Source organism: Miscanthus floridulus, chromosome 10 (assembly GCF_019320115.1).
Source record: "Miscanthus floridulus cultivar M001 chromosome 10, ASM1932011v1, whole genome shotgun sequence".
Taxonomy (NCBI): Eukaryota; Viridiplantae; Streptophyta; class Magnoliopsida; order Poales; family Poaceae; genus Miscanthus; species Miscanthus floridulus.
Window position 1 is genome coordinate 14035070 of NC_089589.1, and position 20866 is coordinate 14055935.

The window sequence follows — 20866 nt, forward strand, 5'->3', positions numbered from 1 at the left end:
TGTAAGCACTCCCAAAAGTGAGCCGTGAATTGTGGTCCTCTATCTGAAACAATGGATTTGAGGACACCATGGAGACGTACCACTTGTTGAAAATAAATCTCAGCATAATTGTGCGGGTGATAGGTAGACTTGACCAGAATAAAGTGAGCGGATTTAGTTAGACGATCTATGATAACCCAGATGGAATCACAACCCTTTTTGGTAGTGGGTAATCCAACAATAAAATCCATGCTAATTTCTTCCTACTTCTAGCCAGGAATAGAGAGCGGCTGCAATAATCCGGGCCTTATGTGAATAGCCTTGACTCTGCAACAGTTATCGCACCTTGCCACGTAGGCTGCGATTTCTTTCTTCATCTTGGTCCACCAATAATACAGCTTGAGATCTTGATACATTTTGCTGCTACCAGGATGGATGGACAATTTAGAAGAATGGGCTTCAGCCATAATTTGATTTCTAAGTTCTTTGTCTTTGGGTACCACAAGCCTATCATTAAACCAGAGAATTCCCTTATCATCGACCCTAAAGTGCTTGGTTTCTTTCTCTTTCATCTTTCGCTTGATGTGAAACACACCCACATTAGTCTTCTGGAGTTCGATAATTCGACTTCTAAGAGAGCAATCCACAGTGATATTGTGGAGTACTATAGGATGAAGGAGGTGTGCCAGATGAAAGTCTTCACTAACCAAGGAATTGCAATGGGCCTTTCTGCTTAAGGCATCAGCAACCACATTTGTCTTACCAGGATGGTAGTGCACTTGAAGGTTGTAGTCTTTGATTAATTCTAACCATCGTCATTGACGCATGTTCAACTCGGGTTGAGTAAAGATGTACTTGAGGCTTTTATGGTCGGTATAGATGTTGCATACATTACCCAGCAAGTAATGTCTCCAAATCTTCAGGGCATGAACAGCCGCAGCTAGCTCTAAGTCATGGGTAGGATAGTTGACTTCATGCTTTTAAAGCTGGCGCGAAGCATAAGCAATTACCCGGCCCTCCTGCATAAGAACACACCCCAAACCGGTGCCACATGCATCACAGTAGACATCAAAAGGCTTCTCGATGTCAGGTTGTGCCAATACAGGAGCAGAGGTTAGTAAGGTCCGCAAAGTGTGGAAAGCCTCTTCACACTTCAGAGTCCACACAAACTTCTCATCCTTTTGAAGTAGTCGAGTCATAGGCTTGGCGATTTTTGAGAAATCCAGGATAAAGCGACGATAGTAGCCAGCCAAACCCAAGAAACTTCGGACTTCAGTGACCGTAGTAGGTGCCTTCCACTCAAGGACTTCTTGCACCTTAGTAGGGTCAACCGAAATTCCATCACCAGATTACATATGACCTAGAAAAGGTATCTTGTTCAACCAGAATTTGCACTTGCTGAACTTAGCATAAAGCTGGTTGTCACGCAACCGAGTTAAAACAATTCTCAGATGTTCAGCATGCTCTTCTTCATTCTGAGAATATACCAGGATATCATCAATGAACATGACGACAAATTTGTCCAATTCTGGCATGAATACCGAATTCATCAGGTACATAAAGTGTGCCGGAGCATTGGTCAATCCAAAGGACATGACGAGGTATTCGAACAAGCCATAACGAGTAGAGAAAGCTGTCTTTGGTATATCTTCAGGATGAATTTTGATCTGATGGTATCCAGACCTCAAATCGATCTTGGAGAATACCTTAGCTTTGGAGAGCTGATCAAACAGAATATCGATGCGAGGAAGAGGGTATTTGTTCTTGATAGTAACAGCGTTTAGGGGGCGATAATCCACGCACATGCGCAAAGACTCGTCCTTCTTCTTCACAAATATAGCTGGACAACCTCAAGGAGAAGAACTAGGACGAATCAAACCTTTCTTCAATAGCTCATTCAACTGACTCTTCAGCTCAGCCAACTCATTGGGCGGTATTCTATATGGCCTTCGAGAAATAGGAGTCGTACCCGGAATGAGTTCTATCTTGAATTCTACATCACGGTCCGGAGGTAATCCAAGCAAGTCATCAGGGAAGACATCTGGAAACTCACAGACAACCGGTAGATCCTCAATGGCTATGGCTAGGGCAGCATTGGTTGTATTGTGAATAGAGATATCACGAGGTAACTGCACTAGAAAACCCTTCTTATCCACAGGATCCCTCAACATTACCACACGGGTTGATGTATCGATCAACACTCCATTCCCGCTCATCCACTTCATTCCTAGAATTACATCGATTCCTACCCCCGGTAGAACTACAAGATCCGTAAGGAACTCTCGATCCCCAATCTCAATCTTTACATCTTTAACTACTTGGTTAGTCAGGATATTATTTCTAGCAGCACTAATACAATAACCACCCTTGACAATTGTAATCACATTCATATTATGCTCAGATGCAAAAGTAGAACTCATAAAGGAGTGCGAAGCACCCGAATCAAAGAGCACAACTGCAGGGTGATCATTAATAAGGAACTTACCAGCGGTGACCACTTCACCAGCAGGAATTTCCTCCACTGTAGTGTAGTGAACACGCCCTTGACGGACGTTTCCTTGAGCATTCTTGGGAGGATAGGGACACTTATTTGCCCAGTGACTAGGCTGGTTATAGTTCCAGCATGGCCTGTTAGCTGGTGGGGCATTGGAGCTGCCCAGCCCGGAGGTATTCTTTGGCAAGGAAATTGTATACCCCTTGCGGAAACCAGTTTTAGCTTGATTCTTCTTCTGAGGTGGGCGGTACCGGACATTAGCATTGGGTGGATGGTACTGGGTCTTGGATACCATTGGAGCCTTAGACTGAGAAGCACCAGCCTCAGTTTCTTTTACGGTTCTTGGAAGCAGCATAAATCTTGTCATTATTCTCCTAGGTTAGGGTGTCACTGATAAACTCATTGAAGGTGACACACTTGCAGTTACCCATAGACTTCATCAGTTTAGGGGAAAGTCCCCTCTTGAAGCTAGCTATTCTCTTAGCGTCAGTATCGACGAACTCGGGAGCATACCTCGCCAGGTTGTTGAATGCCTGGAGGTATTCATTAAGACTCTTGTTGCCTTGGGTTAGCTTTATAAACTCGGTATGCTTAATGGCCATGAGACCAGGAGGGATAAAGTGTCCCCTGAAGGCTGCCTAGAACTGGTTCCAAATGATCTCAACGTTAGCAGGGAAGGTGGTCCTATGATGGGTCCACCAGATGCCTGCAAGGCCTTGGAGCTGGTGTCCTGCATACGAAGCCTTCATGCCTTCTGTCAAACGGAGCAATCCAAACCTTTGCTCTATCGTGCTCAACCATTCATCAGCTTGTAATGGTTCTTCTACCTCACGAAAGATAGGAGGCTTTGTGTCCATGAAGTCCTTAAAGCTGCTGTACTGGTTCGGCTCGGGTCCCTGGCAGACATGCCGATCCTCACGGTTAGCCATCTGGTGCATAGCCTCAGCTAGCATGTGCTGACTTTCCACGACCGTCTGCATTAGCTCAGCTGGTGTGGGCGGTGGAGGAGGTGGTTGTTCCTCATCTCCCATGCTACGACCGTGATGAAGGTTATAAGCCATCTGCAAAAGGTATAGCCAATGAGCACTGATGATGTGGAAACTTTTGTAGATGAATTGTATAATTATGCCAAACTAATTCCATTGGAGAGAATGCATTTATATTATCAACAGAGGCACAATCATTCATCATAATCACACAACTCATCAAGCGCATCAATCGACATATAAATGCGATGACTTAACCAACACGAGATCCATAGACCGCAAAGATGAAATTCATCAAAAGCTCACATACGTGGAGCATAATACGTTCGATAGGTTACATCCCAGCCATAGTGGTTCCAACTTACATCAAGGGTAACATAGGGTTCGATATTACATCCCAACGATTAACTTGATACAAAGCTACTCGTTCATGCCTGAGGATCAACAAAAGACTAGCTCTAGCGCATTAGCTAAGTAGTAAGCTAAACTACGCATCATCCTCAGAGTCAGTGTCGAAGATCTCTCCTCCATCTTCATCAGTAGCAGGCTCTAACTCCTCATCTTCCTCCTCATCAGGTGGAATGTCCTCAGGTCCATTGACCTCCATGTCATCATCACCTTCAGCCATGATGACACCAGAGCCCATCTCATCCTCATCATCAGGTGGCAGGAGAGGGTGAAGTTGATTGTGTAACAGGTGAACCTCCTCATGAAGATGGTCATTGTACTCTTCAGCAACTGCCACTTGCTGCTCTAACTCCACCTGTCGCGCTCTCAACACATTCTCTTCGTGCCAGGCTTCATTCCATTGGTTCATCACGTGAATCAACATGCGTTCACAGTTGCGGTGAGCAACTGTCAACCTCTGAACCTCAAGGGTCTCTTGGTCCCGTTCCTGTGTTACTTGCTCCAAACGGTGCTGAGCCGCATTCCTCTCAGCAGTCACCCGAGCCAGCTCTGTCCTCAGCCTTTTCGCCTTAGTAGGCTCAGGACGGGGCTCACGAGGAGCTAAACGGTGACGAGGCACCCTGCCTCCAGCGGACTTGCGAGCAGTGAGTTTCATGCGCACCATCTGTAGCAAAAAGTTGCAACGTAAGGGAAGAATCATTTAAGGGATACGAAATTTAATTAGTCGGGACAATCAAATTTTAAGGGAGGGAATAATGCAAGAAATGCCATGTATGCTTGAACATGATGCATGCACGATCCGTACGTCCTCACAAACCTAGAAAAATTTAAAGGCTAGCGAAATATACGGTGGCATACATACGTTCTCTCGTATACGGTAGCTAGTCGATCTACAATGATACGTTGTTAGTGTACGTGCAGAAAATTCCATTTCAGCCCAGTAATTTCCCAAAAAGCATAGAAAACAAGCAGTAAACTAAATACTTTCATACATGCATCCCCTGATGCATATACTCTAGTATCACAGCTACCCGTCAGAGATACCCACTTTTAAGTACTCTCATAGATACATGATTGAACATGTAAGTGTGCGAGCAACCACAACTACTCTCCCCTAGACCGACGGTTGGACGGTCATGCTCTCACAACTCCCACTTACCAGAGCGTAGAGGTATTTTGATCCATACATTACCACCCAAGCGGATGGCATCCATACAATAGCACGCCGTATGGACGACGAAACAGAAACAAGCAGGAATCCCAAAGTTAGTACTTTAATAAGCCACCTAAGAGTCCTTATTTGGGCATAAGGGATATGACCACTGGCAATACTTAGTATTTAATTTAGGATTTTCACAAATACTTTTGTTTTAAATACACAAATGACATGTTTAGTGTCAAATCTTGCTCTGATGCCAGCTGTAATAGAACCGACCAAATTATAAGAACGTAAGTACAAAAACAATCACCGAAGCGATCAAATTCCTGTACTTAAGCTCCCATAATCCCGGTAGTCCAGAAATCACGAAGGATTTCAACCAACTCTCGACATACAAACCAAGATCGTAGTGATTCAACACAACACATCATCCGTTACAACATTTCATAAGTAGCATTCGGATTACATCCATTAGAGTTCAAATAACATATTACAAACCAAGTTTGAGTGTGCGGAAGCAACATAGTTTAATACAAAATATCATAGTTTTCAAATACATTGCCAAGTCTGAGTCATGTCCCACAAAAGCATTATCAGGTACGAGAACTAGTAGAGACCGTGCCCAACGGTCTAGTCTTCATCCCCAGCTAGGAGAAGGCAGTACTTGCAGCAACCAAAGTAGAACTGGTCATCTGCAACAGGTGGGAGATAAACCCTGAGTACGAGAAGGTACTCAGCTAGACTTACCCGTCAAAACCAGAAATAAAAGACACCAAGGATCATGCAAGGCTTTTCAGGTGGGCTAGCTTGACACAGTTGCATAAAAGAGCTTATGATTATAGTAACCAATTTAAACTTAGCATCAAGTTTATCATCATTTACCTGTCCACTAGATTAGCACCTATACTAGAGCACTCACTTATTAAGAGCAAATAATAATGACCATAGCAGGTATAATAAGGTTGTCATCATCATATCATCATTTCTAAACCATTATGTTATTTAGTGTATCTACATTGGAGATAAGCCCGTCAAGTTCTCACTAACCGAGAGAGACAGCAACTCGAATCGAATTACAACTCAACTGAGGGGGTAATCCTAACTCTCACCCTGGCATACTTAGCAAGGGTAGCTGTGGGTCACCTTTGGGACAACTCAGGAACCAAATTCGCGGGTTCGATCAGCGCCAGCACTCTCAGGGATTACCCTTCTACCAGGACAATCAGGACTTTTAAATCACCTGCCCTTGGACTCACACCTACGGCTCCCTTCCGAGGCGTACTTTATACTTATCGACTCCTGGCCTGAGGTGAGCTACTCGGCTTTGTGGTCGGTCTCTAGACCCGGCCAACTAAGAGAGAGGCATGCGTTCAACATGAACAGGAAAGGCTCCAAGATTCAGTCCTTAATCGACACAAACGGAGTCACTGCAAACCGACAAGCCTCCGCCCGGTCTCCATTTCAAATTAAGACTGGTTCTTTTCCACGATAGCAAATATAGCCAACCGTGCCATATGTATCTTCCTATATCTCGCAGGTGATAGGAAATCACCCGACTTCTACCGTGTTTAAGCAGGGCTAAGCACTACACGAGCCTGAGCTACATAGGATTCAGGGTAACAATATCTAGACAAGGATTGGGTAACCAATGCAGCAATTGTTTGCATCCAACACCTAAACTTAATGCAATAATATATATATGTAACAATAATACTATAACTGCATTTCGGAAATTAGGAGGCTTAATATGCTCCGGGGCTTGCCTTTCACAAAGTTGCAAGGACGGTGATCCGGGCACTCAACGGCAACCTCGTCTAGCACTTCTCCTGAAGGCTGCTCCTCCTGAATCTTCTGTGTCGGCTGCTACTGCTCGCTCGGTTCCTCGAATTCTAGCAGTGTTACTCCCTCCGGTACACCTATTGCATGCCGATGCACGAGATAAATATCATGGATGCATAAGGAATGACATGATGCTCATGATGAATGAATTACAGTAAGTGTTTATGAAAGCATCACTGGACACTCGTTTACCGAGTAAGACTAGCCCTATTCAAATCACTTTAAAACAGGTATCTACTTTAACTTGAAGAACAAGATCACTTACCTAACTTGCATAACCTAAGATAAAGATGCTCATCTTCAGTTAAAGGCCTAACACCTAGGAACATTACCACAACTTAGAAATAGTAAAGCAAAAATTACAGTAGCTATCTCATGCTTCACATAGACTACCATAAAAATTTCAAAGCCATTGAGCAAGCAGAACTTGCTGTATCCAAAATAACAGGTGGCATGCCTATTTTTAGCATAATTAGGAAACCCTAATGAAAAGTGTCAAGAAACAGATTTCACATTTTTCCTAGCATCATTCTAGCATAACAACCTTACTCACCAAATTTTACCTATACTAGATCTATAGAAAAATTATGAAAATTCACACAAGATCCATCCATTGATAAAAAGAAATTCTATAACTCAAAAACTATACATGCACTAGCTCTGAAATTTTAACCAAAGCTTCTACTAAGCAATAATAGATTACCCACAAAATTTCATAATTTTTGGACCACAGAAACTCAAGATAAAATTCCAACAAGTTTGCATGTATCCAAAAACACATTTCAAAGTCCTATTTAATTTATCTAGAATTTCTAAAACATGTGCTCATATAATATTTTTATTAAATACTAGACATGACCAGGAACTTAACAAAATTGGAACCATCACATTTGGATCTACCAAACTTGAGTTACACATTTTTGAATCTATACCCAAAACTGTGAAAAACAATTAAACAAAACAAAATGGAAAAACCTACACAGCTACTGGGCCAGCCCAAGGAAACGGCGGCCCACGAGCAACGCTGGCGCGGCCCAGACCACGGCGCGGCCCACACTGGGCTCCCGCCTCAGCCGCGGTGACTGACGAGAGGGGCCCGCGCGTCAGCGAGACAGACAGGGGAGCGGAGGAAGACGATGACGCAACTCGCCACCGATGGCTTCTCCGGCGAAGGCAACGGTGCCTACGTGTTCGCCTCACCCTAGCGGACCTAGGGGAACCCTTTATTGCAGCTACTGACGTTGCTAGAGGGGGTGGCGATGGCCACGGCGGCGCTCGGCCACGGCACGGCCGGCTCCGACGACACTACGGCGTCGCAGCCTGATAAGGCGACCCTACGAGCTTCGGCAGCAATCCTAGAACCTAGCGCGAGACAGAGGAGGGATGGCAAGGACGCGAGGACTGCTGGCCGCGTGGAGCGCTAACTCCGGCGAAGTTCGACAAGGCGGTGGTGGGGAAAAACGGCGATTTCATCCTTACCAAGGCGAAATTGGCACGATGGTGGGGTGGAGGAGGTAGAGGGAAACATGGCGAGGCTTTGGGTGAGCTGGGCGACACGTTTTTGCCAGGACGCGGGAGCTAGGCGAGGGCGAAGGTCCAGCTGGCAATAGCGGACGGCTTCGGTGCTGCGCGCTGTGGGAGGCGAGAGATGAGAAATGGAGCGGGCGACTCGGTCGGGCAGGCGCTGGGGTGCTTCATGACGCGGCTGGCCATGCCAGGGCGCCCGCGGCGCGTGGCCTGCACGCTCAGGCGATCGGTGACGGGTGGCGCCACGCGGCGGTGAAAATCTGAACCTGTCGAAACACTATAGCACGCCATTCAGTCGATTTGATCAGCCTGATAGCGCGACTTCAACGCATTATCCTGACTAATCCGTTGCTCGTTTGCAAAAACAGTGTACATGAAAATTGTAGGCCTACCATCCACCTACCATTTATTTTCAAGGACCATCATCTAATTCGCCATGGATCAGCAGTTAAATGAAGCCCAAGTTGGCCTGATCCAACTGAAAATACAGTTTAAGACTTAGACAAATTTTTCAGTGAAATCAGCATGGACATCTGACTTGTGGGCCTTGTTTGAACATGTTCTAGCCATTTTCATGAGATGGTCATATTGAGACTTTTGTTCCTTGATAAATTGGCTACAATTTTGGTAAAGAGTGCACAGCCATGCAAAGTCTCTAAGTTGGTCTTTTGACTCAGTCAAACAGTGGCACTCAAAGGGTCAATTCAAGTCAAACCTCCACTTGAGGGCATTTTGGTCATTTTGATCTACATGAACAATGTCCCAACAAGTAACCTAAGTGTAGTTAAGGTGTAATAGACCATGATCAACCACTTTACAAAATTGTTATACCACTTCTAAAGATCACATGTGATAAAGCAATTAAAACAAGCAATTCATTCATATGTTTCAATTCCATGTTTCACCTGTTTCATGACCTTGTGGTTATTTTATACTTGTCATATTACTACCATGTTGCCATGTTTCAAGGTATGAGAAACTCAGGTTGCATTCACATGTTACACCATTACTATTCACAACACTCAAGTATGAAACATACACAATTTGAAAAATGTTGCATATGCATGTTTCAGTAACAAAGACATGATAAGATAGATGATGCACATGTTTATGAAATGAAATGCAATTAGTGGAAGCCAAACACCTAGGGTGTTACAGTTTTGCTGTTGAACGATAACTTTATCCATAACCTCGAAACTTCAATAGGCCATGAAGAGGGCGAGGAGCAGTTTGCTTGATTGGTGTGGGGCTGTTGTTAATTGTTGTATTCGCCACTTCCATCCTGGCCTCATTGGTCCTAATCTTCAACATGCCTGCAATTAACATCGCAGTAGTAATATTCAATCTAAAATTTAAGCTGTAATTAAATTTGAATGTAATACTTACATAGATCAATTTGGTATAAATTCTTAATGCTTTACAGTCTAGTAGTCAAGAGGCAAAGAACATCTTTATATATTTAATATCATTTTATACTGTAATGGCATAATCTAAAATCTAAGGTCACTGCTACGTACCCACTTACTATATATAAGTAGAAATTTCAATCTATGTGCACTGTATGGACAGTACCATCGGCAGTGCATAGAGATACACATAGGGGCTGCAAAATACTGTTACAAGGACAACACCGTCCATGTGTTGGCTACATAACAATTCTCTTCCAAATCTGTCTTTTATTTCTTTGTTCAGGCATGCTAACATATGAATAGCTTAGAGGTTCCATCCCAGCAAAGCAGCAAGAATATTCATATGGTCTCTATACGGATAATGGATTAGTAGCCGTAAATGCAGCACCTCTAAGCCCAAACCTAGTTTGGAGTACTGCTAAAACTCAGGAAACAAAATTAAATGAGACTTTGTATGATTGTATCTAATTGGTCTGTCAATGTCGACCATGCAAGTAAGAATTACCAGGATGAGCTACATTATTAGCAGAGAAAATAAGCAGGAAATAAGTCAGCAATGGATATAATCTTAAATTATTCCTTTCAGCAAACACACGTAACAATTTTCAACGCTGAGCAAGCATTGACTTCATAGAGGGGCTACTAACTTTGTCTCTCTCTCACACACTCACTTTCGAGTTATAGTTACCTAGAATTAGTGCATATTCTCTCTCTCTCATAAATTATCGATTATCAATATGTGTTACTTATTCACTGAAATGTTAGATAAGTGGTACTGGGATTATATTCTTACTTCAGTTTAGGATTGAAAGGACATTTACACAAACTTTAAATTCTACATTTTTATCTATTACCACTTCATCAGCATTTAAAAGTGTAGAAACTTTCTTCCTCGCACTGCCATGCTCTAAACAATAGATCTTTTTTGCAGCCAATTAAAGGCAAAAGCTTGAGCCCGTTGACCGTTCAATAATATTGTGGAGCCAGTCACCAAGACATTCTATCCACAAATCCATACCAATTCGTTGCAGCAAGGAGATGGATTATGAAGAAACTCACCTAACAACAGATAAAAGAGGAATGGTCTGTGCTATGTACCTGTTATATGGATATAGCGTGAACAAGGCTTTGCAGATGGTGCGAAATCCTGGCATGTTTTCTACAATTGCCGCTTTGCCTCTAGTGGCACGCAAAGCATCAAACACCATGGGGGCTCAAGCGCGCCATGGTACAAGGCTTGTCTATTGGTCCACCGCTCGAGCGCCGCCTCGCCGCGCGCTTCTAGCATTGGCCCCAAACGCTTGTCTTCCACGCCTCCACGAGGAGCGCGAGATCTGGGGAGAGGGAGAAGTGATGAGCACGACGATCGGGGCAGCGGCGGGGAGAGGCCCTAGCCAGGGAGGTCGAACGCGGAGGGTGACTGAAGATGGCCGCGCTTGGGACGAAGGCTCCGGAAACGTAGTTGGAGTTTTCGCTTTTCAACGGCTCGAAAGCACGAGGCGACGTGGTCAAACGAGAGACAAGAGATGGTCCATAAGACTCAAATTAATGGCTCGTTTGGCCCATCTTCCTTGATTGAATAGTCCAGCACAGCAGAAGCCCAAACCAAAACCGCAGCTTATCAAGGAAGCGCTACGGAGCTCAGGTCACCCAGCTCCGTGCTGCTGCTGCTGCGGGAAGCGGCTCCAGAGCGGGGCCCGCCCAAGTTCACAACCCGACCCGCCGCTGGCCGTCCGCGCTCCGCCCACCCGCAACCGCAACCGCAACCCATGGCTGTCGTCGAAGAAGACGCGGCGCCGTCTGCGGATCCCGCCGCTGGTGAGTCCCCTCCTCGCACGCGGGGACCACCACCCCTCGCACCCACGCGTGGCTGCTGGTGCCCAGTGAATCGGGTGTTGTTGAATTGTTCTTACTTTCTGTTGGGAATTTGGCTGGCCATTTGGGAGATCAGAGCAAGTTGGGGGCGCTAGCACTTTACAGCGAGGCAGTTTCGGATCCCACCCGCGGCTTGGCAATTTGGAGTCCACCGCTGCCGCACTAGCACTGCGCTTTTCCCTGAATTGCAGACTTCCAGTGTGGCTCGACGATAAAATTCGGGATCTGTGTCAAGACGGAGAGTCCCTGGTTCCTGACTTCTGCTGCTTTCTGATTCTCAGGCTCCAGTGATAACGAGATTACAGTGGAAGAGGCTTCTTTCGTGCATTCTGAACCTCCCCAGGATGGCAGCGCCCCACCCGCGGTTTCCTCTGACATGGAGGTGCTTCATGACAAGGTTAAGAAGCAAGTCATCAAAGAAGGCCATGGCAGGAAGCCCCTGAAGTTCGCGACGTGCTTTGGTGAGTATGGCGGAAGTGGTTCGGTCCATATGCTCATGCTCCGGATGTCGAATTTTGGGATATATGCTAATATGTTGTGCCTGCCCTGTTTCTTATTCTATAATAATGATATCCTGAATGTGTTTTGTCTGAGTGATCATGGTCATGAGATGCTTATGGTGTTGTTCACACTGCGTGCAAATAACCTATCTAAACAAATTCTCTTTTATATCTGGTCTTAGGCTGCTTTCTCACCAAAAGACAGAAACTACCTTGGCATGTAAACTTGTGGAGGTTTATAGTGTTTACACCTTCCTGTTACTCTTTTGCATTCATTGAGTGCCAGTATCTTTTGCCGGTACCTATTCAGTTTCTAACCCTAATGCTGATGTCAAATTTCAAACATCAGGTTTCATAATTTTTCTATTTACCCAAAGTGACCCACGTCTCTTTTCTCGTTCGGGGAGTACTGATACAACAACACCTATTGATTTTGTTGGTCTAATGATTATGTCAAATTTCAAAACTTCAGATTAGTTCCTGTTTTGTCCAAAGCGGCCTAATTCAGTCGCCACACGCTAATTTATTTGTCCTTTTACTATTGGGTGGAAGCATGCACATGGATTTTGATTTAGCACACATGAGAACACCAGTGAATTATTTGTTTTCTTTTCTAAACTGGGTGTTGCAGTGCACTATAGAGCATGGGTTCAAGGATCATCGCATAAATTTGAGGATACCTGGCAAGAACAACATCCAATTGAACTAGTACTTGGAAAAGGTGCCGCAACAATCACTTCACTTATTTTATACTCAATTTTGCTCTGCTTCATGCATTTCACCCATCAATTTCATAAATCCAAACAGCTTACTTTGCATGCTATTATGGTTTTCTAGTACAATGATGATGGTTCTTACTTCTTAGTGACTATTCTGTATACTCAAACAACTTACTTTGCCTGCTACTAATGGTTTAATATGTTGTAAGATGAAAGAGTGAAATGTGCATAGTTAGTTCTCATTTGCACCCTTTTTATGTTGCATTGCCAGTAAACCTACAGTTACTTGGTAACTATCTTAGAATCATATGGGCAACCTCAATAGTACAACAGTGTTTATCAGTGATAATTGCCTATGGGGTAACTTTCTAAAGCTTTCTCCTCCGTCAACAGAGAAAAAACAAATGTCTGGTTTAGGCATTGGTGTTGGCAGCATGAAAAACGGGGAGCGTGCATTGTTGCATGTTGGTTGGGAGCTAGGCTATGGCAAAGAAGGAAGCTTTTCTTTCCCAAATGTCCCTCCAATGGCAGACCTTGTTTATGAAGTTGAACTTATTGGATTCGATGATGTTAAAGAGGTAGGCAAACAAAGTTCTACTGCCTCCAGCCCACATAACACTTCAATCATTATTATTTTGAAGAGTAGGATGAGATTATTCATATCGGTTAGCATTACTTACTTTTCTCAAGTTGGGAACTTCCAAATCATGATAAACTGTGAATCAGGGTAAAGCCCGAAGTGACATGACAGTTGAAGAGAGGGTTGCAGCTGCAGACAGGAGAAAGATTGAGGGCAATGCATATTTCAAAGAAAAGAAGCTTGAGGAGGCCATGCAGCAATATGAAATGGTTAGTGGCATCTATACTTTTGACATGATTAAAGTTATCAGCATACTCTGATTTCAGTTGACCTGTTCTCTTTTACAGGCGATTGCATACATGGGAGATGATTTCATGTTTCAATTATTTGGAAAGTACAGAGACATGGCCTTGGCTGTGAAAAATCCATGCCATCTCAATATGGCTGCATGCCTGATCAAACTGAAGAGATTTGATGAAGCTATTGCGCAGTGCAGCATTGTATGTTACTCTACCATGCCCATGAATACATTCAGTCTTCAACTCACGATTTGCATTCATGAGTACATTTTTGCAGTATAAGATTTTACATAGACCTTTGCAAAAACTATACATGATTGTATGTTCAGACAATAAAAGCATGACAATTTTTTAAATGATGTTAAAAAAACCTGTAGCAACTAGGCTCACATGGCCAAGATGAATTCAGATATCAACATGCAAGATTCTGCATTACAGTTATCAAACAGCTGATTTGCACATTTTCAGCCCTTTTTCAAAAAGGTGTTGGTCTCATGATGTTTGATGAATTGAACAATCCCATGGTCCTAATATAAAATTACCCTGCTTTGTCTGAAAAAAAGGAAAAAATTACTATTTGATGGATGATCTTTTTTGTAACCATATTCTTCAGGTTTTGTCAGAAGATGAAAGTAATGTGAAAGCACTGTTCAGGCGAGGAAAAGCTAAATCTGAACTTGGCCAGACAGAATCAGCGAGGGAAGATTTCCTGAAAGCGAAGAAGTACTCCCCAGAAGACAAGGAGATCCTTCGGGAGCTTCGTTTGCTCGCAGAACAAGACAAGGCTTTGTACCAGAAGCAGAAGGAGCTCTACAAAGGTCTCTTTGGACCAAGACCTGAAGTGAAACCAAAGAAGGCAAACTACCTTGTTGTTTTCTGGCAGTGGCTGGTGTCATTTATTCTTTATCTGGCTAGGATGTTCAAACGAAAGAAAGAGTAGGATAGTTTACCAGAAAATTGTGTAGAACTGGTGGCCAAGATGACCAAGCTTGTACTATAAGATTGAATTTTCTGTAGAGCTGTTGATTGATCGGGATAAATAGTTGTTATGAACTCTCCACGATGTTGTGTACTGGCCACCTTGGAGCCATACTCATGCATTCTTTCAGCTGAATTTCAAAGGCCTTTTATGGAACTGTATACTACATTTTTCACATTTAGATTATGCTAGTAATAATGCTGTTACTACAGTAGTAATACTATTGTAGTATCACTGGAGCTCTAGATTTCATTCTCGTTGGATGCTGTTGCGGTAGAAACTGCAGTTGCTTGCAGAGGAGCACAAACTCTCAGTTCATTGCTATGGCATTACAAGCATTTGAGTGGAAGCAGCAGGCATATGCCTGAACACACGCTCCTGATGCATCAACAGAGAATATACCTTCAAAAACATCTCAAGGATAAGCAATGTAGAAGATGAACGCATTGAGTTTGGTTATTCCAGTATCATCATTATATACCAAACAAACAGTAATGCACTCATTTGAGTTTTCTTTTAATCTCTTGATCCATGGAAGATGGTATATGTTAGATTTACCTGATGCATGGAATCACAAACAGTAAATGCTGTGAACAACGACAGGAAGAAACAAAAGCTTAAATAGTAATCATCTCAAACTCAAAGATCAGTAGTTTCAGATTATTGAATTTCTTAATATATTATGTAGCAAAATGGTAAACTGCTTGCGACCGAGGTATAAGTAGGACTGAGAACATGCATTTCACTAAAGAATTTCATAAAATAAAAGGAGACGATAGAATGTGACAAATAATTAATAAATTAGAGCATGCCAGACAGCAATCTCCACCCTAGGCTCACAAAATCCAATGCCTAGTGTTGGAGTATGAGAGTATGAGTGTATTAGGCCCATGAGGCCCATGTATGACTAATATACATTGCTACCCTTCTAGGGTTAGCCTAATGATACTTCCACACTATTCTAGCATGGTATCAGACTAGGCTTTCCTCCCTCCCCTTCCCCAACCAGCCGCCAGGCGCCGCCGGCCGGCCTCTTGCCGCCGCCATGGCTGGCCGCCCTCCCCCTCCCCCTCCCTCCCCAACCTACTTCCACGTTTTCCCCTCCCTTCCCTACCCGTCGTGGGCCCAGCGCGCGGGCGCCGGCCCCCTTGCCGCGGACGCGGATGGCCCGGCCGCCGCCGCTGTCGCTGCGGGCGTGGGCGCGGGTGCCGGCGCGGGCGTGGGTGGCCCAGCCGCCGCTGCGGGCGCGGGCGCAGGCGGCCCCGCCGCTACGGGTGCGGGCGCAGGCGGCCCCGCCGCCGCGGGCGCGGACATGGGCAGCCTGCCCACTGCCGCCGCCGCCGCTGCTGCAGGGGCGGGCGCGGGCGCAGGCAGCCACGCCGCTGCCGCTGGGGGCGCGGGGGAGACCCTGGAGCCTTTCTTCTTCCCCGCTCCCCCTCCTCTGCCGCCCCCTGCCCCTCTCCAGACGGCAGGGGCCAACTCCGCTCTCGCCACCGCTCTCGTGGCTGCACGGGCTGCTGCTGCGGACAGCCAGGCCCGGGTGCGGGCGGCCGCCCTCGCTTTGGAGCGCGAGCGCGACGCGGCTGATGCCCTGGCCCGCCAGATCGCTGAGGCGGAGCAGCTCCTCGTCCTCCCTACATCCTACGACACCGCGGCCACCTCCTCAGGCTCGACGGGTCACCGCGCGTCTCGCACCACGGTCATCTGGCACGACCCGGCCGACCCGCACGTGGCTCAGCTCCACTACCAGGCCGGGGGTGTCCAGAACATCCGACTCCTCGTCCCGGTCGTCCTCGAGCCTGAGTCGCCCTCTTACGCCCGCTGGAGGGACCTGGTTCTCCGCACCCTCCGCCGCTACGCCCTCGACGACCACGTCCTAGTCGACGCCTCGGTCGCGGTCCAGACCCCATCGTGGCTACGCCTTGACAGCGTCGTCCTCTCCTGGATCATCGGGACGATCTCCCTGGACCTCCACGACCTCGTCCGCAACTCTGCTGACGCTCGCCGGGCCTGGCTTGCGCTCGAGGGCCAGTTTCTGGGCAATGCCGAAGCCCGGGCCCTGCGTCTCGATGCGAGCTTCCGCACCTTCGTTCAGGGTGACCTCTCCGTTGGCGATTTCTGCCGGCGCATGAAGAGCATGGCGGACTCCCTCGGCGACCTTGGCTGGCCCGTGGAAGACCGCATTCTGGTCCTCAATGTCCTCCGCGGGCTCAGTGACCGCTACGCCCACCTCCGGACGTGGATCACCCGACAGAGGCCCTTTCCCTCCTTCCTGCAGGTCCGTGACGACTTTGTCATGGAGGAGCTCACTCAGGGCGTCCAGCCAGGGTCCACCTCCGCGCCAGGGTCCTCGTCTTCCTCGACTGCCCTGGCCGCTACTCCTCCGGCGCGTTTGTTCGCTCCACCGCCGTCGTCGCTTCTTGGTTCTCCTCCCCCCGGGCCGGGCGGGGGTGGGGGGGCCGTGGCGGCCGCCGTCGCCGCGGAGGGGGGCGTGGGGGCCGCGGGGGCCACCACACACCGGCTCCTCTAGGGAGCCACCAGTCGCCCGCGACTCCACGGGGTGCAGCCTGGCCCTCTTTCCACAACCCGTGGTTGGGGCGCATCTCCATGTGGCCCTTCCCGGCTCCAGGTGGAGAGCCCCGCCCACCAGTGGCCTTGCTCACTGGAGCTCCTCCGGGGTTTTACTCCCCGTCTGCGTGGGCTACACCTCCCGGCGCATCTTCGTGGGTGCCACCTCCCGACACCTTGCCCAGGCCTGTCGGTTGGAACCCAGCGGCCTTGGCCAGATCCTTCAGCACCATGGCCCTGACACCGCCTGCCGGTACCGACTGGATTGCCGACTCGGGTGCCACTTACCACACTACTCATGTGTTTGATCTTGTACACTGCGACCTATGGACATCTCCTGTCATCAGCATTTCTGGGTATAAATACTATCTTGTGGTGGTTGACGATTTCTCGCATTATTCGTGGACTTTCCCCTTGCGTGCAAAGTCGGATACCTTCACCACTCTTCTCCACTTTTTCGCCTGGGTGTCTACTCAGTTCGGCCTTACCATCAAGGCCGTCCAGTGTGACAATGGCCGTGAGTTCGATAACGGCACCTCCCGTGCCTTCTTCCTCTCTCACGGTGTCCAGTTGCGCATGTCTTGCCCGTATACCTCCTCCCAGAACGGCAAGGCCGAGCGCATGATTCGCACCACGAACGACACCATGCGCACCCTTCTGCTCTAGGCGTCACTTCCTGCTCGCTTCTGGGCCGAGAGTCTGCACACCTCCACCTATCTCCTTAACCGCCTTCCTTCCGCTGCCTGCCCGGCTCCCACACCACACCACGCTCTCTTCGGTACCCCTCCTCGGTATGACCACCTTCGTGTCTTCGGGTGTGCGTGTTACCCTAACACCACTGCCACCGCTCCCCACAAGCTGGCTCCCCGTTCCGCTCTGTGTGTCTTCCTTGGGTACTCCCCGGATCACAAGGGGTACCGGTGCTTTGACCTCACCTCCCGTCGGGTCCTCATCTCTCGCCACGTGGTGTTTGATGAGTCTGTCTTCCCTTCTCCACCACCACCACACCATCTCCCACCCCCGATCCTGACCCCTTCTCTCTGTTTCTCACTGACACGGTGGTCCAGCCGCTTTTACCGCTGTCTCCTGCAGGTACTGCTTCCCCGTGCCCCTCGCCGGGCCCGTGCCCCCGCTCGCCGCCCACCAGTGACGCCCCTGGCCCTGCGCCCTGCCCGGGTCCGGAGGCGTCGCCCTCCGGAGCTACCCCTGCCCCTCCGTCCGCAGCGGGTCCGGGGACGCCGCCTGTCGCACCTCCTGCGCGTTTCGCCCAGCCGGTGCACGTCTACCAGCGCCGTGTGCCGGCGGCAACGCTGCCTCCGGCACCACCGGTGGCTCCTTCTCCGCCGGCGACCCCTACACCGCCGCCGCCGCCTCAGGCTGCCCGTGTCGCGTCGCCGGTGTACCACCCGCAACTCCTTCACCGACACCCGCGGCATGTTCACCCTATGGTGACGCGTCACGCGGCTGGTACCCTGCGGCCCCGGGCTCTCGCGACGATGCCCGACGACCCGCAGATCTCTCCTGTACCCTCTTCCGTTCGCGACGCCTTGTCGGACCCTCATTGGCGACGCGCGATGGAAGAGGAGTACGCGGCTCTCCTCGTCAACCAGACATGGGATCTGGTGCCCTGTCCACCCGGATCCAACGTCGTCACCGGCAAGTGGATCTGGACACACAAGCGGCGGGCTGATGGTACCCTTGAGAGGTACAAGGCTCGCTGGGTTCTTCGGGGTTTCACTCAGCGCCCTGGAGTCGATTATGATGAGACTTTCAGCCCCGTGGTGAAGCCGGCCACCGTACGCACAATGCTCTCCCTGGCTCTCAGTCGCTCTTGGCCTGTGCATCAGCTGGACGTCAAGAATGCTTTTCTCCACGGGACTCTCACCGAGATAGTCTACTGCAGCCAGCCAGCGGGGTTTGTTGACTCTTCTCGTCCGGACATGGTCTGTCGGCTCAACAAGTCTCTCTACGGCCTCAAGCAGGCCCCCGGGCGTGGTACTCTCGGTTTGCTGCTTTCCTGCTGACACTGGGGTTTGTGGAGGCCAAGTCGGATACGTCCCTGTTTATCTATCACCATGGAGCTGAGACTGCCTATCTGCTGCTCTACGTTGATGATATTGTCCTCACAGCCTCCAGCCCGTCCTTACTCAGCCGTGTCATCGCCTCTCTTCAGCAGGAGTTTGCTATGAAGGATCTTGGTGTGCTCCACCACTTCCTCGGGGTCACTGTTGAGCCTCGCCCCACCGGCCTTCTCCTTCACCAGCGGCAGTACACTCTTGATATCCTGGAGCGTGCTGGGATGACTAACTGCAAGCCCTGCTCTACTCCAGTTGACACACAGGGCAAGCTGTCAGAGGCCGTGGGCACCACCGTGGCAGACCCCACTGCTTACCGGAGTCTTGCAGGTGCCCTTCAGTACCTCACCTTCACCAGGCCAGACATCACCTATGCAGTGCAGCAGATATGCCTTCACATGCATGATCCCCGAGAGCCTCACCTCACTGCGCTCAAGCGCCTCCTCCGTTACCTCTGCGGCACTGTCGACTACGGCTTACTCCTTCAGCGGTCTTCCTCCACCGAGCTCGTCGTCTACACTGACGCCGACTGGGCCGGGTGTCCGGACACTCGGCGCTCTACCTCCGGCTATGCTGTCTTTCTGGGCGGCAACCTGGTGTCCTGGTCGTCCAAGCGCCAGCCGGTGGTCTCCCGATCCAGTGCCGAGGCGGAGTACCGAGTTGTCGCTAACGGCGTGGCTGAGGCCTCCTGGCTCCGACAGCTCCTTGCCGAGCTCCACAGCCCTCTCTCCCGGAGCACGCTGGTCTACTGCGACAACGTCAGTGCGGTGTACCTCTCCACCAACCCCGTGCAGCACCAACGGACCAAGCATGTGGAGATCGACCTACACTTTGTCCGTGATCGGGTTGCCATCGGCGATGTTCGGGTCCTACACGTCCCGACCACCTCCCAGTTTGCCGACATCTTCACCAAGGGCCTCCCGTCATCGACCTTCACCGACTTTCGCTCCAGCCTCAACATCATTGGTGGCTAGTTGCGTCTGTGGGGGGGCTCGTGTGTGTGCTTCTTTTCATGTCCAGTCTGTAACTCCGCTGCGACGGTAGTTCAGACTGCGGGGGGGTGTTGGAGTATGAGAGTATGAGTGTATTAGGCCCATGAGGCCCATGTATGACTAATATACATTGCTACCCTTCTAGGGTTAGCCTAATGATACTTCCACACTATTCTAGCACCTAGGAGCCCATGAAGGGCCAAGTAAAACTGTCTGGATTGAAAGCAAACAGGCCCTGGCACAGTGGAGAATTTGTTTCAATCCATGTGTGCTCATTTTTTGACTTCCTGATAAAAATGATGGTACTTTTTCAGGCAGGGACTTCACTTGGTGCTTATAATCCTCCTTTGAAAAGGCTCTCCAATCCATGTGTGATCTTTTTTCGACTTCCTGATAAAAATGATGGTACTTTTTCAGGCAGGGAGTTCACTTGGTGCTTATAATCCTCCTTTGAAAAGGCTCTCCAATCCACGTGTGC

The 20866-nt window shown here is 48.5% G+C and overlaps 1 protein-coding gene across 1 annotated transcript; it reads left to right on the forward strand.

Annotated features, from left to right (window-relative positions):
• Positions 1-11398: 11398 nt before the first annotated feature.
• Positions 11399-14909, forward strand: LOC136487701 (peptidyl-prolyl cis-trans isomerase FKBP42-like). Its single transcript, XM_066484801.1, has 7 exons — positions 11399-11619; positions 11958-12137; positions 12808-12897; positions 13289-13473; positions 13622-13744; positions 13823-13975; positions 14388-14909. Exons 1-7 carry the CDS (start codon positions 11571-11573, stop codon positions 14712-14714), a joined length of 1107 nt encoding a protein of 368 aa, XP_066340898.1. The 5' UTR covers positions 11399-11570; the 3' UTR covers positions 14715-14909.
• The last annotated feature ends 5957 nt before the right edge of the window (positions 14910-20866 follow it).

Bases quoted from the DNA above. Each gene is read 5' to 3' on its own strand.
- LOC136487701 (XM_066484801.1), top strand. From the start codon at position 11,571: ATGGCTGTCGTCGAAGAAGACGCGGCGCCGTCTGCGGATCCCGCCGCT. The intron at 13,745-13,822 runs GTTAGTGGCATC...TCTCTTTTACAG, and splicing joins CCATGCAGCAATATGAAATG to GCGATTGCATACATGGGAGA. The intron at 13,976-14,387 runs GTATGTTACTCT...CATATTCTTCAG, and splicing joins CTATTGCGCAGTGCAGCATT to GTTTTGTCAGAAGATGAAAG.